Source organism: Berghia stephanieae, chromosome 1, assembly GCF_034508935.2.
Source record: "Berghia stephanieae isolate SIO BIC M18660-M18661 chromosome 1, UCSD_Bste_1.3, whole genome shotgun sequence".
Lineage (NCBI taxonomy): Eukaryota > Metazoa > Mollusca > Gastropoda > Nudibranchia > Aeolidiidae > Berghia > Berghia stephanieae.
Window position 1 is genome coordinate 46,433,905 of NC_088360.1, and position 20,906 is coordinate 46,454,810.

Here is a 20,906-nt window from a genome sequence, read left to right on the forward strand (position 1 = left end):
AATCGCCTGACCTGGAAAGACCAGATTGCAAACATATGCAGGAAGGCAAACTCCACCCTGGGATTCTTGAGAAGAAACATCTTCGGCTACAAAGTAACCATAACAGAGAAATGCTATAACGTTTATGTTAGCCAACACTCGAGTAAAGTGGTAAGGCACGGGATCTCGATCACACCTCTGAAATAAGGTAAATAGAATCAATCCAAAAAAGCTATAAAATTCGTTCAACAAAATCCTCAAACAAATCAAAGCCATATATGACACCCCATTTGGAACCATTGAAGGAAAGGAGAGAGAAGAATAAACTCAATGTATTTTACAAAGGTCAGAAAAACCAGGTCAGGTGTGATAACACGGCCTCCAACAGAACAAGAGGAAACATGGCAAATTTATGTTGCCACAATCTAGAGTGGACTATCATCTTCACTCGTTTCTGCCCTCAACTGTAAGACTTAGAAACAATTTGGATAACTCCCAGAAAAACAATTGGGAAAGCTGCTGCTGAGCCTTCCACGAGGAAGTTTCAGCTTGAAGAGGAAGAGGAAGAAAAAGAATAAACAATTTCAGCAACAGCAAAACTAGAACTTTGTTTGTTTTGGTAATATTCAGCATTTTTTGATGTTCATAAAACGGACATGACAAATCTTCTGATAATGAACTTCCTGCGCAATCAAATCACAATTTGAGAACATGGAGAGAATCTGGACATCGTTTATAATTTCTGCAGCCACGTGGATATTTTCGTTCATGTCTTTTGTCATTATTGAATGGAGGGAACCTTCATCTTATTGTTGCAAAGCATACAATGTGTCCTATTTCCTGTGATAACGTCATCTTAGGGAAAACGCATATTCTGCCTCCTTGGACAGTGGAATGATGAGATATTGTCTAGATCGGGATAATTTGACAAGTTTTCTTGTGATTTCTCATTTTTCACATCGAGCCTTCTGATTTTGTGTGGCCGTATATCAAGAGCGACATAATTTGTGCCAGTTGGTATCATTTTGCTTCACGACCTCCAGTGTATCCTCAGATCGGTCTTCAACAGACAAATCTAGCTTGTCACTATCATTTTCTAATCCATTAAAAGTATTAATACCATAGCTGGTAGAACGCTACGCTACAAAAGTCACGTACCATTGACCACAATATTTCCGCTTTGACAGTGCTGGGCATTCTAATTTTTATTTTTTTAATCTCTTGACAAATAATCATTTTGACCAATCCACCTCAATACTCCACTTTGCCATTATATAATTGTTAGTAGTTAGTACAAGTTTTAGTACATTGTCAATGCCATGATTTAATGGGTTAAGGGACTTGATCACGGGATTGTTGGTGATGGGGATGAGGCGATGTTCATGACGGTGATGTTAAAGATGATGATGATACGGACATTTTCAACCTGAAATTTGATTTGAACCATACTATTACGCAAACCACAATAATAACATTACTGTATTGAATTAGTGTGACACATAAACATTGATGCTTAAGCGATATCTTGGTGCTCGGTATGCTGCTAATGATGATGACGATGATGATGATGATTATTATTATTATTATTATTATTATTATTATTATGAGGTGGGTAAAAGGCGACAGAGTTCAAGTAGACACCGTTTCGTGACCTCGCCGACCCGAAAACAGACGACACAACTAGCAACCGCAGTATGCGATGCATTGTTTATAGATGTCTTCACATGAGCGGAAGTCTATTATTTTCAAATAATTCTAATTTAATAAGACATTAAGAAAATAAACATTATACTCTTTGAAAGCTATCGGAATATACAAAAGGAGGGGAAAAAAATCATTGTTTGTTGGTTTTTTTTTCGTATCAGTATTCTACCACCAAAACTTTGATTTCTTCGATTTCACAATCTCATGTTCCGTGTTCCAATGCCGGTAAAATTTGAAATAACCAAATTTGTATAGTTTTAGATTTTAAAAAATACTTTTGAAAATTATGTTACTCTCTTGGTAAATGAATGAATTTGATAAGTTGTATGTTATGAATAAATCATAAGTTATACTTCCGATTTCGATTCAAGCAACAGTGTACTTGTGTACTCGGTACCGATGACGTAGTCTGTGACCTTTTGACACCAAAGCAAAATGTCGTTGTGAAGGCGGCAAGTTTCATCACCACCGTGAATTTTTACACGATTTAAATTGCTGATATCTTAGCTCTTGGAGTAATGAGAAAGTGGTTCTATATCACAATTTAAACCTTAGAGCACAAACTTTTTTTCATTAAAAAATCATGCTTTCATCACTAATTTGCACAATTCGGGGGTTTTGTGTCCCTAATTCCCCTAGCTAGAATTGAGTCGACTTCAAATAACATGCAGATTCAGATACAACAGTTTGCTCCCTTTATGTGATATTGATGACCTAGTTGTAATGTGTCTCGTCATGTAACAAAATCAAATAATGTTGAACAAATATTAAAGAGTGTCAATTGATTAACTTGACACAGCAAATATATAAGGCAGAAAGAAAACCAAACTCAAAATAGATAATGTGTATATATTTGTATGGCAGGTTTGAATAAATATTTGGTAATTTAACAGTTTTTTAATATTGTTTAATATCATTCTCATCAATTTCAACATAATCCATAATTGGTTGCCAAATTTAGTTTTGCACATAGATGAAACATGTTAATCTGACCAAACGCAGGTTTGAACCAGTCCATTTATGTGTGCTGGGCATCATTTAAGTTAAAGGGCTTTAGTAGTGGTTGTAGTGGTAACAGTCAAGAATAGTAGTAGTAGTTGTAGTCGTTGACGTCCGTCGTCGTCGCCACCATATTATCATTACCACTAACTCAACTATTCATTTAAATTTGACATTTTTTGACATGGTTTTGGAGCTTTACTAATTTGGAAAAAGGGGTATTTAGATAGTATTTGACATTGTATTTACATGTCATACAGTCCTAAAGAGATGTGAATTTTTTTTCGGAAATTACTGTTTCGGCATTGAAAACTTTAAGTTGGCATCACACACATTTTGGTTTTAACACTCACACATACATAAACACACAAACACTCTCTCTCTCTCTCTCTCCCTCTCTCTCTCTATCTCTCTCTCTCTCCCCCTCTCTCTCTCTCTCTCTCTCTCTCTCTCTCTCTCTCTCTCTCTCTCTCTCTCTCTCTCTCTCTCTCTCTCTCTGTTGGTGGGGTCTTTTGACCTCAAATTCTGGACAGAGAGGTCACTTTTGCTCTATCTCCCAATATCTGCTTCCTTTTCCATGTTGTTCTCTGTCTTTGTTCTGGATTGAATTGCTCGGGTTATTCCAGGCAGGTATCCTTAGCTGATAGGGAGGCAGTCAAAAAATGTATCATTTTTTTTTTTTTGAGAGATGCTATTTTTATTCTTCTTGTAAATTATCTCTCTGTTATGCAGTATTACAGTTTTTAGTAATTGGTTATCTTGTACTTTGTAAGCATTTGAGTGTATCCTGCTAAATGGGATAGGACTTTTAGGTATTATCAAACTAGGCACATTGATGGATTTTTAACATGGAATCCTCTGTTACCTATTTGTTGTCTCCCTTTGTCTTACTTTTCTTTCGGTGCTTTTAACTTCAGATCTACAATTTTTCCCCTAATATCTCCCTTTGTACTGGTGCTGAAATGACCTATAAATGTCGAAAGGGCCATAGATTTATAAATACAAATATCTCCCTTTCTCTCTCTCTCTCTCTCTCTCTCTCTCTCTCTCTCTCTCTCTCTCTCTCTCTCTCTCTCTCTCTCTCTCTCTCTCTGTTTCACACACACCCCCAGTCTGTTTTCTACTTTTCCCTCCTCCCTTCACCCCCCACCTTTTTTTTTTTTTAACAAGTGAAAAACCTCTCACCGCCTTATAGTCTTACAATTCATCCCCCTTCCAACTTACACTTAAACACCATACTCGGCTGTGCACTGTTCTTAAGAGTTCATCTTCCCTTATCTTTTTTCTTTCTCTCTCTCTCTCTCTCTCTCTCTCTCTCTCTCTCTCTCTCTCTCTCTCTCTCTCTCTCTCTCTCTCTCTCTCTCTCTCTCTCTCTGGTTCCTTAAAAAAAAAACAACTTGCTTATCCGTCACATTTAATCATCTGCTCATTTAACTTGTTTATATTTTTATTTTTCCTGCCTCAATATCTTCCCATGTTAATTTCATATTTTGATTTCATTCATTTACATATGTCATTTTTTTCTTCTCTCTTTTCTGCATGAATTGACTTGCTCATTTAAGCTATTTTTGTTTTTAGTTCCAAGGCTTTTGTCTCTACTCATGTTGTCAATGTCATTCTGATAGGGACTATTTATTTTGATACAACACTCTGAAATATGACATGCTGGAGCTGGGTGACCGATTGTATTGTTTAGACCTGTAAATTCTCAGTCAGTTAACTGAAATCAGTCAATTCGTCAAATTCAAATATTTTTAAAAAGCAAAGAAAGAATTGAATAAAGAAAGAATTCATGAATCGCAGTCGAATGACCGTAAACTTAATTAGAAATGTTCCACAGCGCTACGCATAGCTCATGGGCCGTTTATATTAACGATGGATATATTGCCAAGGCCAAGCGACGCTTTTTAGAATTGCCGTGTCTGAACACACCCCAGTGTATTTTCACACAGCCTTCGTGAATTTATTTTTTCACTTTCCAAACCTGTCGTGTCAAATTCAAATATTTTAAAAAAGGAAAGAAAGAAAGAATTCACAAATCGCAGTCGAATGACCATAAAGTAATTAGGAGTGTTTCACAGAGCTACGCATAGCTCATGGGGCCCGTTTATATTAACGATGGATATATTGCCAAGGCTAAGCGACGCTTTTTATAGACCTGTAAATTCTCAGTCAATTAACTGAAATCAGTGAAATCAGTCAATTCGTCAAATTCAAATATGATAAAAAAGGGAAGAAAGAATTGAATAAAGAAAGAATTCATGAATCGTAGTCGAATGACTGTAAAGTTAATTAGGAATGTTCCACAGCGATACGCATAGCTCATGGGCCGTTTATATTAACGATGGATATATTGCCAAGGCTAAGCAACGCTTTTTAGAACACACCCCAGTGTATTTTCACACAGCCTTCGTGAATTTATTTTTTCACTTTCCAAATCTGTCGTAGCCAATTTTAACTGAGCCGCTGAGCGATAAATTTCACTGTTTCGTCTGCCAAAATTGACCACATTTACCTGGAGGACAGTAAAAGTATGAAAAAGAAAAATTCGAACACAGAAAGTGCGTTATGTAGACACCTTCAAATCGAAAGTTAAATGATTGCTACAAGCACATCTTGATTGCCTCATATTGTAAACAAACTTGTTCACCATTTCTAGTTTCTTCACTGATTGGGTACCTAATTATAAGGAACAATGTTAAGTAGCCTAATTAATTCCCGTGCAAGTTAGTTTTCTGCCATTGTTTTGCTCAAGCGAGCTTGCTGTTTACCTTTCATTTTGATTCTTTGTTTTTTTCCGCTACGACAAATTACGAAGAGTTTCAGTCAATTTTTATAGAGCTCATTTACAGGTCTAATTGTTTTCCTCCCATGAGCATCAGATTTCGGCATGCTTGGATTCTAGCATGCTTTTTTGCTTCTCGAGAGCATGCTAGAATTCAGCGACTCTGTACTCCATCCTGATTGATTCTCGAGTTTAACAACCATATTTGTTTACTCCATCTGCAGGCCGCCCACATGGCGACTGTGAGGTGACACAAAGACTTGAAGACACCGGTAAGTGAACAATTGCAAAATCAAAATAACGAAATCAAGCAATGAAAGAATTATTCAGATTTGCTCCTTATTTTGAATATGGTTGTTTCTGAATGGAGATTTTCAATGAAACCCTTGAATGTGTTTGCAAGAAATGTTGGTATCATTGAAATATTGTCCCATGTGTTTAAATGTTTGTTCATCCTACGTCTTTATTTTATTGAAGAAAAAAATGTTCATAAAAGATCAAAACAATAGCAACAAAACAAAACAAAAACTGAAATAAAGATCTGAGACGTTGTATATGAATTGGTGCCAGACAAAACAAGAAAGAAAAATACAAGAAAAAGAAAAACATCCCAAAAAAACATCTTGTCTTGACTGTTGAGGCAGGCTGATTTTTTATGTTTTTTTATCTTATATTTTCTTTTTCTTGCTTTGTCTGGCTTTGTTCCATACATACGTTTTCAGATCTTTATCTTACACCAATGCCTGCTTTCTATTTGTCACTTTGATATTTTCAAAAACCAAAATTGGTGATGACCACTATCACCGTTCAATAAAAAATTTTACTTCTCTCTGACAGAGCTAAATGGCAATCTCTGAGTAGCTTCCAATCACCTGTAAGAATCTATCCTATCAGTAGTTTATAGTCATCTATCGACAAAGGTGGGAGGTATATAATAATGGCGGTATGGCCTGTCGTGTAAGTGCAGTTATTGGCTAGGTGATGTCAAAGCCATGTTGCTTATCTCATTCAACATTGAGTCAAAAGGACATGGGAAAGGGATGGTTATAATTGGTCTATATTATGTTGGGTTTTTTTAATGTCCATATTTTAGCTTGGGCAACTGAAGAGTTTCTGCAATGACAGAATTTATGAAGGACAACAGACAAATCTGAAAGGACTCTGCTGACCCGATGACGTCTTCGCCAAAGAAAAGCTTCGAATTGCGTCGTGAAACGTTCACACCATGTATGAAGCAGGAAAAAGCTCTCAAGTTGTGACAGGCTCAGTGTAAGTGAAACCCACCAAATACAATCCGGACAAAAACACCTCAAGTCTGGGGAGAAGATTTTATGTGAAGGGAGGGGGTGTGATTCATACACAGGGAGTAGGAATAATTTTAAGCAAGTTGGCCTAGAAGTCACTGAGAGGATGGGAACAACACAGAAAGAAGGGATGGGTATGGTGTCCTTTACAATATGGAGTAAGAATATCAACATGAACATTGTAGAGATCTGTGCTCCAACAAATGACGCAACAGATGACTACAGAGATGCATTTTATAGTCTCTTACAAGTCATTTATAAGTTGCCAAGGAAGGACATCAATATTTTGATGGGAGGTGCCATTGCTAAAGTGGGATAGGATACCATAGCTTATGAAGGTATCATGGGCCATTATGGCATGTGAGAGATGAACGACTTGCAAATTTTTGTGCATTCAACAGTTTGGTGATTGGAGGATCAGTGTTTCTCCATAAGAGGATATACAAGGCAACTTGGGTTTCACCAGAACGAAGGCTTCAAGACTGGATGCACAAGAGCAGTATCGAGCCACAGCTAAGGAAGTCAAAAGATCTGTGAAGAAAGACAAAGAAGCATTCATGAACAGACTTGCAGAGAAAGCAGAAACAGCAGCGACAGGAGGACACATGAGGATACTTTATCAAACTACCAAGACGCTAAGACACCAGAGGTACCAGTCAAAGATAAAGTAACCATTTTTTTTAAAAAGACGCTAAATCTAAGTGATGGAGCGAACATTTCAACCTACTTTTTGAACAGACCACCACCAGACAACTCGCCTGAAAATTTTGCTTGCAAGGAATGAGCTACCAATTAGCTGTGTTCCACCATCGATAGCAGAGATCGTGGGTGCCATTTACAAGATGAAAAGGAGGAAGGCTGCTGGACAAGACCAGATTCCACCAGAGGCTCTAAAAGTTGGTGCTGAAAGAAATGTTGAAGCCCTTCACCCACTGTTTGAGAGAATCTGGAATGACAGGATATTACCAAAGGATTGGAAAGGACATCTTGTCAAGCTTCCAAAGAAAGGGGCCCTCAGTAATTGTAATAATTATAGAGGAATCTATATTATTCTAGAGAGGTTTAAGAATGCAACAGATGCAAGCAGGTTTTCTGAAAAAATGTTCAACCACCGCCTAGATTGCCTCTCTGCGAGTCATGGTGGAACAGTCTATAGAATGGAATTTTCCTCTTATTTTCAACTTTCTGGATTATGAGAAGGCTTTCGACAGTATTGACAGAGTAACATGTGGAAAATTCTGGCACACTATGGAATCTGTGAGAGGTTGGTAAACCTCATTAAGGAAATGTATGAGGGAGGTAAACCTCATTAAGGAAATGTATGAGGGAACAAGTTGCAGGGTTGTACATGAAGATCAGCTTACTGACAGCTTTGAAATTAAGATTGGTGTCAAGCAGGGATCTTCCTTTCACCATTCCTGTTCATCCTTGCCAATGATTGGCTAATGAAGGAAACTCCAAAGGGCGAAGAAATGGTATACAGGCGACCCCTTGGACACAGTTGGACGATCTGGATTTTTCAGTTTATCTGGCTCTTCTGTCTCACACCCAGGACCAGATGAAAGCAAAAACCACAATTCTAAACAGTCTCTCTGAATCCATTTGTTTGAGAATTCTCCCCGCAAAGTCATAGGTCTTAAGGAGCAAATCAAAGTAAAAGATCGGGAACTTGAAGATATAGATACTTTCTGCTATTTCGGGAGTATAATAGATAAAGATGGAGGCAGGGAAGGAGAGGTGAAAGCACAGATTAGAAAGGCACAGACTGCATTCACATCTTTGAACATTTGAACAGTTTTGAGAACTAAAGATATCTCCCTTCAATTAAAGCTGAGACTTTTCAACTCAAATGTGAAGTCTGTCCTACTGTATGGATGTGAAACTTGGAATGCATCACAGCCATGTATAAGAAGGATACAGATGTTCGTAAACAGGTGCATGCGTAAGCTACTCAGAATAAAATGGATGGGCATGATTAAGAACGAAGAAGTATGGAAAAGAACACAGCAGAAACCAGTGGGAGAGGAAATAGGAAGAAGACAATGGAGGTGGATTGGACACACCCTTAGAAAGGATGACTCCACTATAACAAAGAAAGTATTAGACTGGCACCCTCAGGGCCGAATATCAAGGGGAAGGCCATTGGGAACGTGGAGAAGAGTTAAAGACTGAAGTACGGAGAAGTGATAAGACATGGAACGAGATAAAAAAGTTCGCTCAAGATAGAGGGGGATGGAAACTGCTTGTCTATGGCTTATACCCTGACCCAGGGTGAAAAAGGCAATGATGATGTTTTAGGGACTTTTAAGTTTGGGTTTTGGTTCTTTTTATATTGTTGATTTATTTGTTCTTGGAATGACACTGTTTTCTAATTTATTTAAAAGTACAGCAAAGTAACATTGTAGGCATTATGAATTGTTTAGGAGAAGAAATCATTACAACATATAAATCACTCATTAAAATTTAAGTCATGTCTTATGCTTGGAATGGATGTGAGTATAATAGTTTGAATTATATGTTATCACCTAAATATGGTATAAAATGTGATTTTGGATTAGGTTTGAGTTTTGCAAATGAACCCATAAATTTTCTTCCTTTTAGACAAATTTCCATTATCATTACTGAAACATGTTGGATGGCTGGTTTGCCATTGAGACTTGTTTGCAGCAACTATACAATCTCAATTTAGAATATAAAAAAATAAAAAGTATTCCTTCCTAGCCATTAGGCCCATGTTTCTATAGCGTGAAAAGGACATTTTCAATGGCTTACTACCCTTTGGATTGGATGCTAGTCTATCGCAAAGTACTTTCAGATCTAACAGACCCAGCTACCCAATCATTGATGGGTGGACAGGGGGTCAGACTGCACCTGGGATCGATCTCAATTCCTCTGAATTGTGAAGCGAGTGCTCTATCAACTGAGCTATTGGGACCCCCAATCTAGAATATATTATATAGTCCAAATATACTGCCATTTTCAGTCATAACAGTAGCCACTTTCAAATGTCCCGTTTTGGCTCTTTGAAAAGTGAGTTGCAATGCTTTTATAGGCACACTTATTTTTCTATTCAAGATTTTTAAAAGTTGAAATAAAGAGATCAAGTATATCAGTATCAGTAAACATTTATTGTGCAACTATTGAAATGTTTTGCACCCACCCATTCTATTGATTGAAACATACTCATTCTATTAGTAAACACCTACCTGATGAAAGCGATAATCATAAGCAGGACTTTGTAGATTCTTTTGATGGCCCGGAGGTGGGGGATAGAGTTGGGTCGATTGAGGTCATGGCTCACATATGTCCTATTTTCAGGGTAGAACTAGATGTATAAGTGTGATACATGAGCTGGATTAAGGAGGGGGAGAAATAATGTTGTAAATGATGAGGACAACTTTCAAGAAGAAAAAGAAGCAGGAGGAGGAAGAAGATGAGGGAGATTAGAGCAAGACAACAACTTAAAGAAGCACTCAAACCATTTGACTTGACACTTAACTAAATTACTGATATTGCAGTCGGGACCGGTTCATTGAAATCGAAGCTCACATGAATAATTCTATCTAGACAATAGTCAGACATAGCTAAGAAGTCACAAGTTTCTTAATCCCAGATCCCAAACTTAAGTTATGATATCGTAGCATAATTTGACAACGAACGCATTGGTCTAACCTTCAATAGATAGCAATCACAAAAGGGCCAACGACAGTTTTTGACATGGAAATTGAGATGAAAAACAAATTTTGACCAATTGGATCTGATGGTCATTGACCTAGCACAAAAAATATAAATCTGCTTAGATGCATGGTCCAGCTTTAACTCACTCAATCCTAGAGATTGTTGCTACTTTTCAAAAAAAAAAACCAAAAAAAACAATTATTTAAAATGAGCATGTGCATAGATCGTTTTATTCAACTACCATTAACATGTAAAAATTAAAGAACATTAGCTTTGATACTATGCCTATAATTTGTCTCAGAAAAATGTAATAAATAGGCATGGTTTAAAAGTAACCCCGAATAATATGTTTCGGATAAAGTTGGTGTTAGGGTTGAATGAGTTAAGCAAGCTCTGTCTGATTATGGTGACTATTGTAGTGATAATTTGACTTGCTACTTAGATGTGCATAAAGAAATAAACTCCAGCATTGATTTGACTATTAAATTGTCTTGAGAGTTTCAATAGATTTGGCTGAATTTTCAACCATTACATGTAAAGAGCTCCTATCACCAAAATTTTGTTTTTCTAGCCACAGAGCTTACCTGGGTAATTCCTACATTGGTTTCTGTTGCAATTGTTGGTGTTATCATCCTCCTGTCAGTTGTAGTATATATCTATCGACGAAGAAAGAGGTGAGTTGGTACAGGAATGATACTCTAGATTTTAGGCAAACTTACAGGGTTACCACTGGTCAAAAGATATAGAATTAGGATTTTAGTTTTTAGCATATTAATGAAATATGCTGTATTAATTGATGATTTTTATAATACAGTGCTGATGGTTTTCCTCGTCAGCTCTGCGGAAATCTGCGATTTTGGTGTCAGAGGAGGAGTTTTTTCCTTTTGAAATATTACAATTCCTCCAATCAAATGTATTGTTGATACGTTGTGGAACAAATATGTGCAATTTCCCACTCTCCACAATTTAGCTAGAGTATCAATGATTGCTTATCACCTCAGTTGCTCTAAAAGTGGGGGTTAATACAGTAAAAATGGGGCTTAAAGGCATTTGGTCAAAAATGTTTTTTTCACTTTGTATCACCATCAGCAATGATAATGTATCTGATTAGACATGTAAATGAGTCTCAAAGACCACACAAAGAATCTTACATCCATATCGCTCATTTTTATTTATGAAATCTCATACAATGAGGAAAGGAGAGGGTAACTTTTTTTTTGGATTCCATTTCAAAATATGTTTTGTAGCATTTTTAAATATTTGTATGTTTACCTTGTTGCATGTAACACTAAAAATCCTGTTTGCCTTCTCATAGAATATGTCTTGCGATTTATATAAGTGGAATTTGAGTTGGGTCTTTCTGGTAGATATTGTTTTCTTTTTTTTTCGTTATTTTTATTATTATTATTATTATTATTATTATTATTATTATTATTATTATTATTATTATTATTATTATTATTATTATTATTATTATTATTATTAGGGAGCTGCAAGGTCTGGGCCGGACGTCCCGCTTGCTGAAAGGGAATTGATGTGCATTTCGAACCCAACACCTCTCATTTCCAGGTGCATTGATCGTCGCGTAATCCTGTCTGACAGAGATTATTGCATATGGCCTCTCATGCATTATTGTGTCCATAACAGCACCTTCCCGTGGTGTTCCCTGTTTCTACTGAGTTTGTTATGGGCGCGACCGAGTCCCCGGCGGTATAACCGGGTTATGGAGTAGGTGGGACCTCTTCCTCTTAAGGTGCAGGAGTCAGAACCCACCGGTGAGTGGTACACGCTCTGCTCCTCACCCACCCACCTCACACTCATTCTGTAGTGTGGTGTCTTCTGTATGTCCTTACTTTTCTTAACCTACCCCTATAACTCATACCCTCTCTAGCCATCGATGTATGGCTCCACTGCCTTGTGGATACCTTCGGGAGGAGGAAAGGCTAAGGAGTAAACCTAACAGAAACCTGCATCCAAACTGATGCCAAACGTATCGCTGTGCGATCCTTTGGACCACACCAGGGAGGAAGAGAGGGAGGTTCTGGTTACTGGGCAGCCCAGGATCTCCACATACTTTGCCCAGGCCGCGCCCTGGAGAGGACACTCCAGTCTCACCTTCACCGGTGAAGAGTAACAACACGGAAGACAGCAGTCTACGAGTGATAAGTCCTTGCTCGATTGGCGTAGAGTTGGACACTACGGGTTGTCTTCGACGTTGGGAGGGATCATCGTAATCCTACTGGTCAGCTACCGCCCGCCCCAAGCTGGGCAGCCCCCAGCCAGAAAGGTGTTGACCCGCCACGATCTGCCTGCTTCAGAGGGTGCCTGGAGCTTAGAGCTTGCAAGCTTGACAAGTGGATCGTTAAACTGTGTACCAGGCAAGCAAATGAAAAAGAAAACGAAGTCCCCAGCTCTTCGATTAGCAAGCTGGAATGTAAGAACTATGCGCTCAGGACTGACAGATGACCTTCAGGCCATGGACGATGCTCGAAAAACAGCAGTAATTGATCATGAACTTAACAGACTGAACATCAGGGCTGAGAATCTTCCGCCTAAAGGCGGATTTCCGCCTAAATGGTAGTTTATCTCCGCCCATCCCATCACATTTCCTCCTTTTTCAAATTTGCCGTGTCAAACATTTTCCTCAAACCTACAAAATCACCATTATGTCTTGTGTTATATTTTGACACCTGTGCTCAGTCTCGTGAAATTTGGTGACGGTCCCGTTTTTATGACGTTGGGCCAGACAGTATGGCACCAGATGTCACAATTGACACAGAAGACCAGTAGTGTTCTTTGATTAGTTAGTTGATGGTTGAAGGGGAAGGGGAGGGACAAATGGGTCTGGGTTTTTTTCCCCCTGTTGTAGGTACCTATTGCCTTTTTAATCTCTCTCCTCTCTCTCTCTCTCTCTCTCTCTCTCTCTCTCTCTCTCTCTCTCTCTCTCTCTCTCTCTCTCTCTCTCTCTTTTTTTTTTTTTTTTTTTCCCTTTGCCTTTCTTTCTATTTCTCTTTTCTTCTTTTTTTTTTTTTTTTTTGGATATAGAATTCAAAAGGTCCATACATAAGTTATTCTGGTAAAGAAGTCTTTCCTCCCCCCCCCCCCCCCCACTACCTCTCTTTCTCTCTCTCTCTCTCTCTCTCTCTCTCTCTCTCTCTCTCTCTCTCTCTCTCTCTCTCTCTCTCTTTCTCTCTCTCTCTCTCTCTCTCTCTCTCTCTCTCTCTTTCTTTCTTTCTTTCGCAACATCATCATCATATCTTGTCGCGCCAGTGAGTCAGCCAGTCCCGGGCAGTCTGGTTGCATTCCCTCAGGTCAGCATTGGTGCAGTGAGGTCCCAGCGAGCATTCGGACAGGATGTGGTCCATGGTCTGTCTGGGGTGACCGCATGGGCATTCAGTGCCCGGTGAGATTTTCCATTTAAAGAGGTTGGTGGCGGTGTTTCCCACCTTTGCTCTAGCTCTGTTCAGCGCCACCCATTCTTTTCTTTTGAGGTCTGTGCCTGCTGGGAGCTTTTCTGTTGGGGGCTGGAGGGCATCGTTTGCTGTCTTGTCCCATTCTACCCATTTGTCCAGGCGGAAGAATGCTGAGTGGTCTGGGTGAAGGCTCTCTACTGTGAGGAAGCTTTTTCTTGATTTGAGCCTGCTTTTGGGGCAATTGTGGTCATGAAGGGGGTGTCTCTTTCGCAACCACATTAAATCATCTGGTATATAGAGATGATATATTAGAACAAAGCAATGGTGATTGGCTTAGTTTAATCTTTTTTCTTTTTACCTTTGGACTATTCTATGGCTTTAAATTTGAGAGATTCTTGGGTTGTATTTATAAGCTAAATAACTACTACTAGGTTTCTTTGCTTGTGTTTGATCGATAGCCCGAGAAATTCTCCTCCTTTTTGACAAATTGCTATTATCATCACTGAATAAAAAAACACTCACCAAAACCACTACATCAACATCTCTACCACCACTACTATTACAATCACCACCACATCATCATCCCTACCACCACTACTACTACAAATAGCACCACATCATTCCTACCACCACCACTACTACAACTACCACCACATCATCAACCCTACAACCACAACTACAACCACCATCACATCATAATCCCCACCACCACTACTACTACAATCACCACCACATCATCATCCCTACCACATCACCCCTACCACCACCACCACCACACCATCATCCCTAGCACCACTACCACAACTACCACCACATCATCATTCCTACCACAGCTACTACTACAACCACCACCACATCATCAACCCTACTACCACTACTTCAACCACCACTACATCATCATCCCTACCACCACTACTATTACCACCACCATCACACCATCATCCCTACCATCACTACTACTACAACCACCACCACACCATCATCCCTACCACCTCTACTACTAGAACCACCACCACATCATCAACCCTACTACCACTACTACAACCACCACCACATCATCATCCCTACCACCACTACTATTACCACCACCATCACACCATCATCCCTACCATCACTACTACTACAACCACCACCACACCATCATCCCTACCACCTCTACTACTACAACCACCACCACATCATCAACCCTACAACCACTACTACAACCACCATCACATCATAATCCCCACCACCACTACTACTACAACCACCACCACACCATCATCCCTACCACCTCTACTACTAGAACCACCACCACATCATCAACCCTACTACAACTACTACAACCACCACCACATCATCAACCCTACTACCACTACTACAACCACCACCACATCATCATCCCTACCACTACTACTACTACAACCGTCATCCCTACCACCATTACTACTACAACCACCACCAAACCATCATCCCTACCACCACCACCACTACTACAACCACCACAACATCATCCCTACCACCACTACTACTACAACTACCACCACGTCATCATTCCTACCACAGCTACTACAACCACCACCACACAATCATTACTACAACCGTCATCCCTACCACCATTACTACTACAACCACCACCAAACCATCATCCCTACCACCACCACTACTACAACCACCACAACATCATCCCTACCACCACCACTACTACAACTACCACCACGTCATCATTCCTACCACAGCTACTACAACCACCACCACACAATCATCCACACTACTACCACTGCTATTACTACAACCACCACCACATCATCATCCCTACTACAACCACCAAATGTTGTAATTACACTTTTAACTTTTGAAATTCCACCGAATTGTGTCAGAAATTGCTGCAAGACAAATTTTGGATCGCATCTCAGTAAATTTGAGTGAAATTCAAATTTATAGATTATGGTCGCATGGATGGGTCATGATCTTCACGATGAAAAATTTCCTCCTTTTTTGTGACCAGTCATTCTCACCCCTGAACATCGACATAGCAGCCTTGCAGGAAACGCGACTCCCAGAGAGGGAATCCCTGAAGGAGAAACACTTTACATTCTTCTGGCAAGGAAAAGGCACAGAAGACATGAGGGAGCACGGTGTTGGATTTGCAGTACGCCATACATTGCTTCCTATGATCGAACCGCCAACCGGCGGCACAGAGAGAATTTTAAAGCTGCGCCTGTCATCCATGCAGGGCTCGGTGAACCTTGTTTGCGTCTACGCCCCAACACTGCAAGCTTCGGTTGAAGTAAAGGACCAATTCTATGAGTCATTAGACGCCATTGTCAACAATATCCCAGAAGTGGAGCACATCTACCTTCTTGGCGACTTCAACGCGCGAGTTGGTGCCGACAGAGAATCATGGCCAACCGTTTTGGGGCACCACGGTATAGGAAAGATGAATGAGAATGGTCAGAGGCTTCTTGAACTCTGCTGCTATCGCAAACTATGCGTGACGAACACCTACTTCCAGAACAAGGCATGTCACAAGGTGTCATGGAGACATCCAAGGTCAAAACACTGGCATCAGCTGGACATGATCTTCACTAAGCATGATTCTCTTAACAATGTTTGCAACACCAGGTCCTATCAAAGCGCTGATTGCGACACAGATCACTCTTTGGTTGCCACAAGGGTGAAACTGACACCAAAGAAACTTCATCACTCAAAGAGAAAGGGCCAGCCCAGGATCAATATCAGCAAGACAGCTTACCGGGAAAAGAATATAGAGTTCAACGAGCAACTTGAGAAGAATCTCAACACAGCTCATAGAAAAGCAGAACAAAACGCACAGGACAGCTTGAACTCTCTTAGAAACGCCATTTACAGCACTGCAGTTCTGACATACGGCAACAAGGAGCACAGGAACAATGATTGGTTTGAAGCCAATATTACTGAGAGGGTAGCCAGTCATTGATGCCAAGCGCAGCGCACTTGTCAGCTATAAACAAAAACCAAGTCAGAGGAACCTGCAGGCATTGCGAGCTGCACGCAGCAAAGCACAGCAAACAGCACGAGGTTGCGCCAACGACTTCTGAATTCCGTTGTCGGATAATACCCAGCAAGCGTCGGATAGTGGCAACATAAGAGCCATGTATGAGGGCATCAAACAGGCGACAGGCAAATCTACAAAGAAAACTGCGCCTATTAAATCCAAGACAGGGGAAGCCATCACAGACAAGGACAAGCAGATGGGAAGATGGGTAGAGCACCACTTGGAACTCTACGCCAGAGAAAACTCTGTCACCCAAAGAGCGTTAGACGCAATTGAAGAACTGCCAGTACTGGAAGAACTAGACGCAGAACCAATTATGGAGGAGCTCAGCAAAGCAATCGATGCTTTGGCCTGTGCAGAGCACCCGGTGATGACAGCATTCCACCCGCAATCATCAAATGTGGAAACCCAGCCCTCTTGGAACCACTACATAAACTCCTGTGTCTTTGCTGGAGAGAAGGCAAGGTACCCCAGGATATGTGCGATGCCAAGATTATCACCCTCTACAAAAACAAGGGAGACCGTAGTGACTGTAATAACTATAGGGGAATCTCTCTACTGAGCATTGTGGGTAAAGTCTTTGCGCGCGTTGTCCTCGCTCGACTGCAAGTCCTCGCCGAACGTATCTACCCAGAGTCGCAGTGTGGCTTCAGAACCAAGAGGTCGACAGTGGACATGATCTTCTCAGTACGTCAACTTCAGGAGAAATGCAGAGAACAGCAGATGCCCCTCTACATTGCATTTATTGACCTGACAAAGGCATTTGACCTTGTTAGCAGGAAGGGCCTTTTCCAGCTGCTAAAGAAGATTGGCTGTCCTCCTCAGCAGCTTAGCATCATTGCCTCATTCCACGACAACATGAAGAGCACCATTAGCTAATACGGTGGAGCCTATGAACCCTTCCCCATGCGCAGCAGCGTGAAACAAGGCTGTGTCCTCGCACCGACTTTGTTTGGTATATTTTTCTCCTTACTGCTGAAGTTTGCATTCAAAGAGTCCCCAGAAGGAGTCCACTTACACACCAGAAGTGATGGGAAGCTGTTCAATCTGGCACGGCTGAGAGCAAAGACCAAGGTTCGCACAGTCCTCATAAGGGAAATGCTATTTGCAGATGATGCAGCTCTATGCGCACATACCGAGGAAGACCTCCAGCGGCTGATGGACAGGTTTTCCCACGCATGCAGGGAATTCGGGCTGACGATCAGCATCAAGAAAACAAATGTAATGTGTCAGGATGTCCCCTCTATACCAGCAATTTACATTGACAACGAGGAGCTAGAAGTCGCTGATCACTTCACATACCTGGGCACAACCATCACCAGCAACCTCTCACTTGATGCAGAATTAGACAAGCGCATCGCCAAAGCTGCCGCTGTCATGGCACAACTGAGCAAGAGAGTGTGGACCAACAACCAACTCACTTTGAATACCAAATCAGAGTATACCAGGCATGTGTACTCAGTAGCCTACTATATGGCAGTGAATCCTGGACAACATATGCCAGACAGGAGAACCGACTGGAAAACTTCCACATTCGCTGTCTACGACGAATTCTCGGCATCAGGTGGCAGGACAGACTCACTAACAATGCAGTGCTAGAAAGAGCGAACTCCCTCAGTATGCATCTCAAGCTCTGCCAGCGACGTTTGCGATGGCTTGGTCACGTACACAGGATGGACGATGGACGCATACCCAAAGACATCATGTACGGTGAACTAGCTTCTGGACGGCGACCAACTGGCCGTCCAGCTCTGCGCTTCTATGATGTCTGCAAACGAGACATGAAATTGACAGGCATCGACTCAAACACCTGGGAGTCGCTTGCTGACGACCGCAGCGGCTGGAGATATGCGGTGATGGAGGGAGTGAAGGAGTGAGGAGAGAAAGAGAAGTTTGAGGAGAGGAGAGCAAGGAGGAAAGAGAGGCAGCAGATCCAAATACCAAACACACAGTCAAACTATGTGTGCAACAACTGCGGTAGAGACTGCCATGCAAGGATTGGTCTGCTGAGTCACACCCGTCGTTGCTCTCAACAAGACTGATGAGACTAAAGCCATACAGGGTGCAAACCATCGTCTCTTGAGACGGAAGGATGCCTACCTACCTACCTATTATTATTATTATTATTATTATTATTATTATTATTATTATTATTATTATTATTATTATTATTATTATTATTATTATTATTATTATTATATTATTATTATTATGTATTTATTTGTTTTTCTTGATACTGCAAGTTTACACTAAGAATGAGATTTAGGATACTGGTAAAATAGTTCCATACGTATCACTGTTATTAAGAATAAAATACTCATTCAATTTTTTTTTTTAATTTTTTCTTTTTTTTTCCCCCATACAATTCATGGAACAACATTATAAAAAAAAGAATAATAAATAAAATCTGTTTAAAATTTCTCTTGGAGAATAGAAAAATAAGTTACCTCGTGATTGCCCTCAAAATATGATGATAAAAATTTTAACATTTCTGTTAAATTAATGATAATAATTGAGGTATAGGGCAGTGAGGGGGCGGGGGGGTATAATTATAAATTCATCCATTCATAATTATAAATTGCTGAATATCTCTGTAAACTATTCACCCTGATCCTTGATCACTGTATGTTATTATTATAATATATATATAATATATATATATATATATATATATATATATATATATATATATATATATATATATATAGTATTATATATATTAATATATATTAGTAGTATACATTATAATTTTAATTTTTTTTTTTTTATCTTCAGGAAAACAAAACAAGTTCTTCAGCCAAGGAAAGATATAATTTATGATTCCAACACAGCAGCCGATGTTGAAGATAATTATGGTGACTATGAAATCATTGACACCTGCAATGAGGGAAAGTATAAAGCAACACTCAGTCCAGTGGCTGCTAATGGACCTGGGAGTGGCTGGATTGATGAGGATGGATATGTGAATAAAAATAATAGGGTGCATAACGGGAACAGCCATGTGGGAAATTTAGCATGTGATGATGCACACAGTGTTGGGGCAATTGGTTTTGGTGAAGGAGATAATGACTTCAATCATGACAATGGTCAGGATGAGGGTAGTGATAGCAATAGCAATGACAGTTATGATAATGACGATGAGGATGATGATGATGATTATGATGATGATGATGATGGTGATTCAAGGAGTGTTGATAGTAATGATCAGGATCCTAGAATAGAACATTGTGAACTTTATGATAGCAATGATGACGAATTTGACTCATCTGCTCAGAGTGTTCCCCCCTATGTCCATATGTCACAAAAGGATAAAAGTAAGGAGGAGGGGAAAGACCAGGGTGATAATTTGGGAAATGATTCAGGTTTAGAGGATGTTAAAACCTCCAACCCATCCTCTTCACCCTCCTCATCACAAGACAGTCTCCCTGTTAGTGGAGGAAGTTTTGATAAAGTTAATAACAAAAATGTACCAAAGTGCATAAATCAGGACCTATTGGGAAGAACTGTTTCAGTTTAACATTATACAGTGCAACATTCATTCGTCGAACTTCATTGACAGCCGTGGAAGCCATTGTGTCTGCACATCCATAACCTTCATAAACTAATAGCCTGAGACTATAGAGAGTATGCGGCAAGGACAAGGTTAATTTTTGACATTATACAGGGTTCAGTCCCTTGATTATGGTACAGATTTCTTCAAAATGGCGACTAATGCTTTCAACACAATGGACAGTGTATTAAAAAAATACTACAAAGAAAAAATTGAATGTGTGAATGGCATTGATCCATATCACATAAAATCGAAGAATGGACAAAGGATGTCAAGACTTACTCTCCAATCACGTACCATCATATTTTTAGCTATTTATCACTATCTATCTACCTATCTATCTATGAGGGCTCTTTCATAATTAACCAAAAAATGCCTGTAAAATCCGCGTTTTTTATGCTATCAACAAAATTTTTGCACGTGTTCATACCTTGACTCGTCCTTCATTTCTCTACGTAACAGCCAAGTCTGTCGACAC

General features: G+C 39.9%; 1 protein-coding gene across 4 annotated transcripts in view; it reads left to right on the top strand.

Moving 5' to 3' along the window:
• LOC144976187 (uncharacterized) overlaps positions 1-20,640 on the top strand; it is a 58,272-nt gene extending 37,632 nt beyond the window's left edge. For 3 of the 4 annotated variants that reach the window (XM_078920368.1, XM_078920374.1, XM_078920382.1), the window contains exons 12-14: positions 5,692-5,739; positions 11,021-11,123; positions 19,654-20,640. In XM_078920368.1, the coding sequence (XP_078776494.1) occupies positions 5,692-5,739; positions 11,021-11,123; positions 19,654-20,395 (893 nt within the window). In that variant the 3' untranslated portion in view covers positions 20,396-20,640. The remainder of the gene's footprint in view (positions 1-5,691; positions 5,740-11,020; positions 11,124-19,653) is intronic. The other variant, XM_078920388.1, reaches the window with a different exon arrangement.
• The last annotated feature ends 266 nt before the right edge of the window (positions 20,641-20,906 follow it).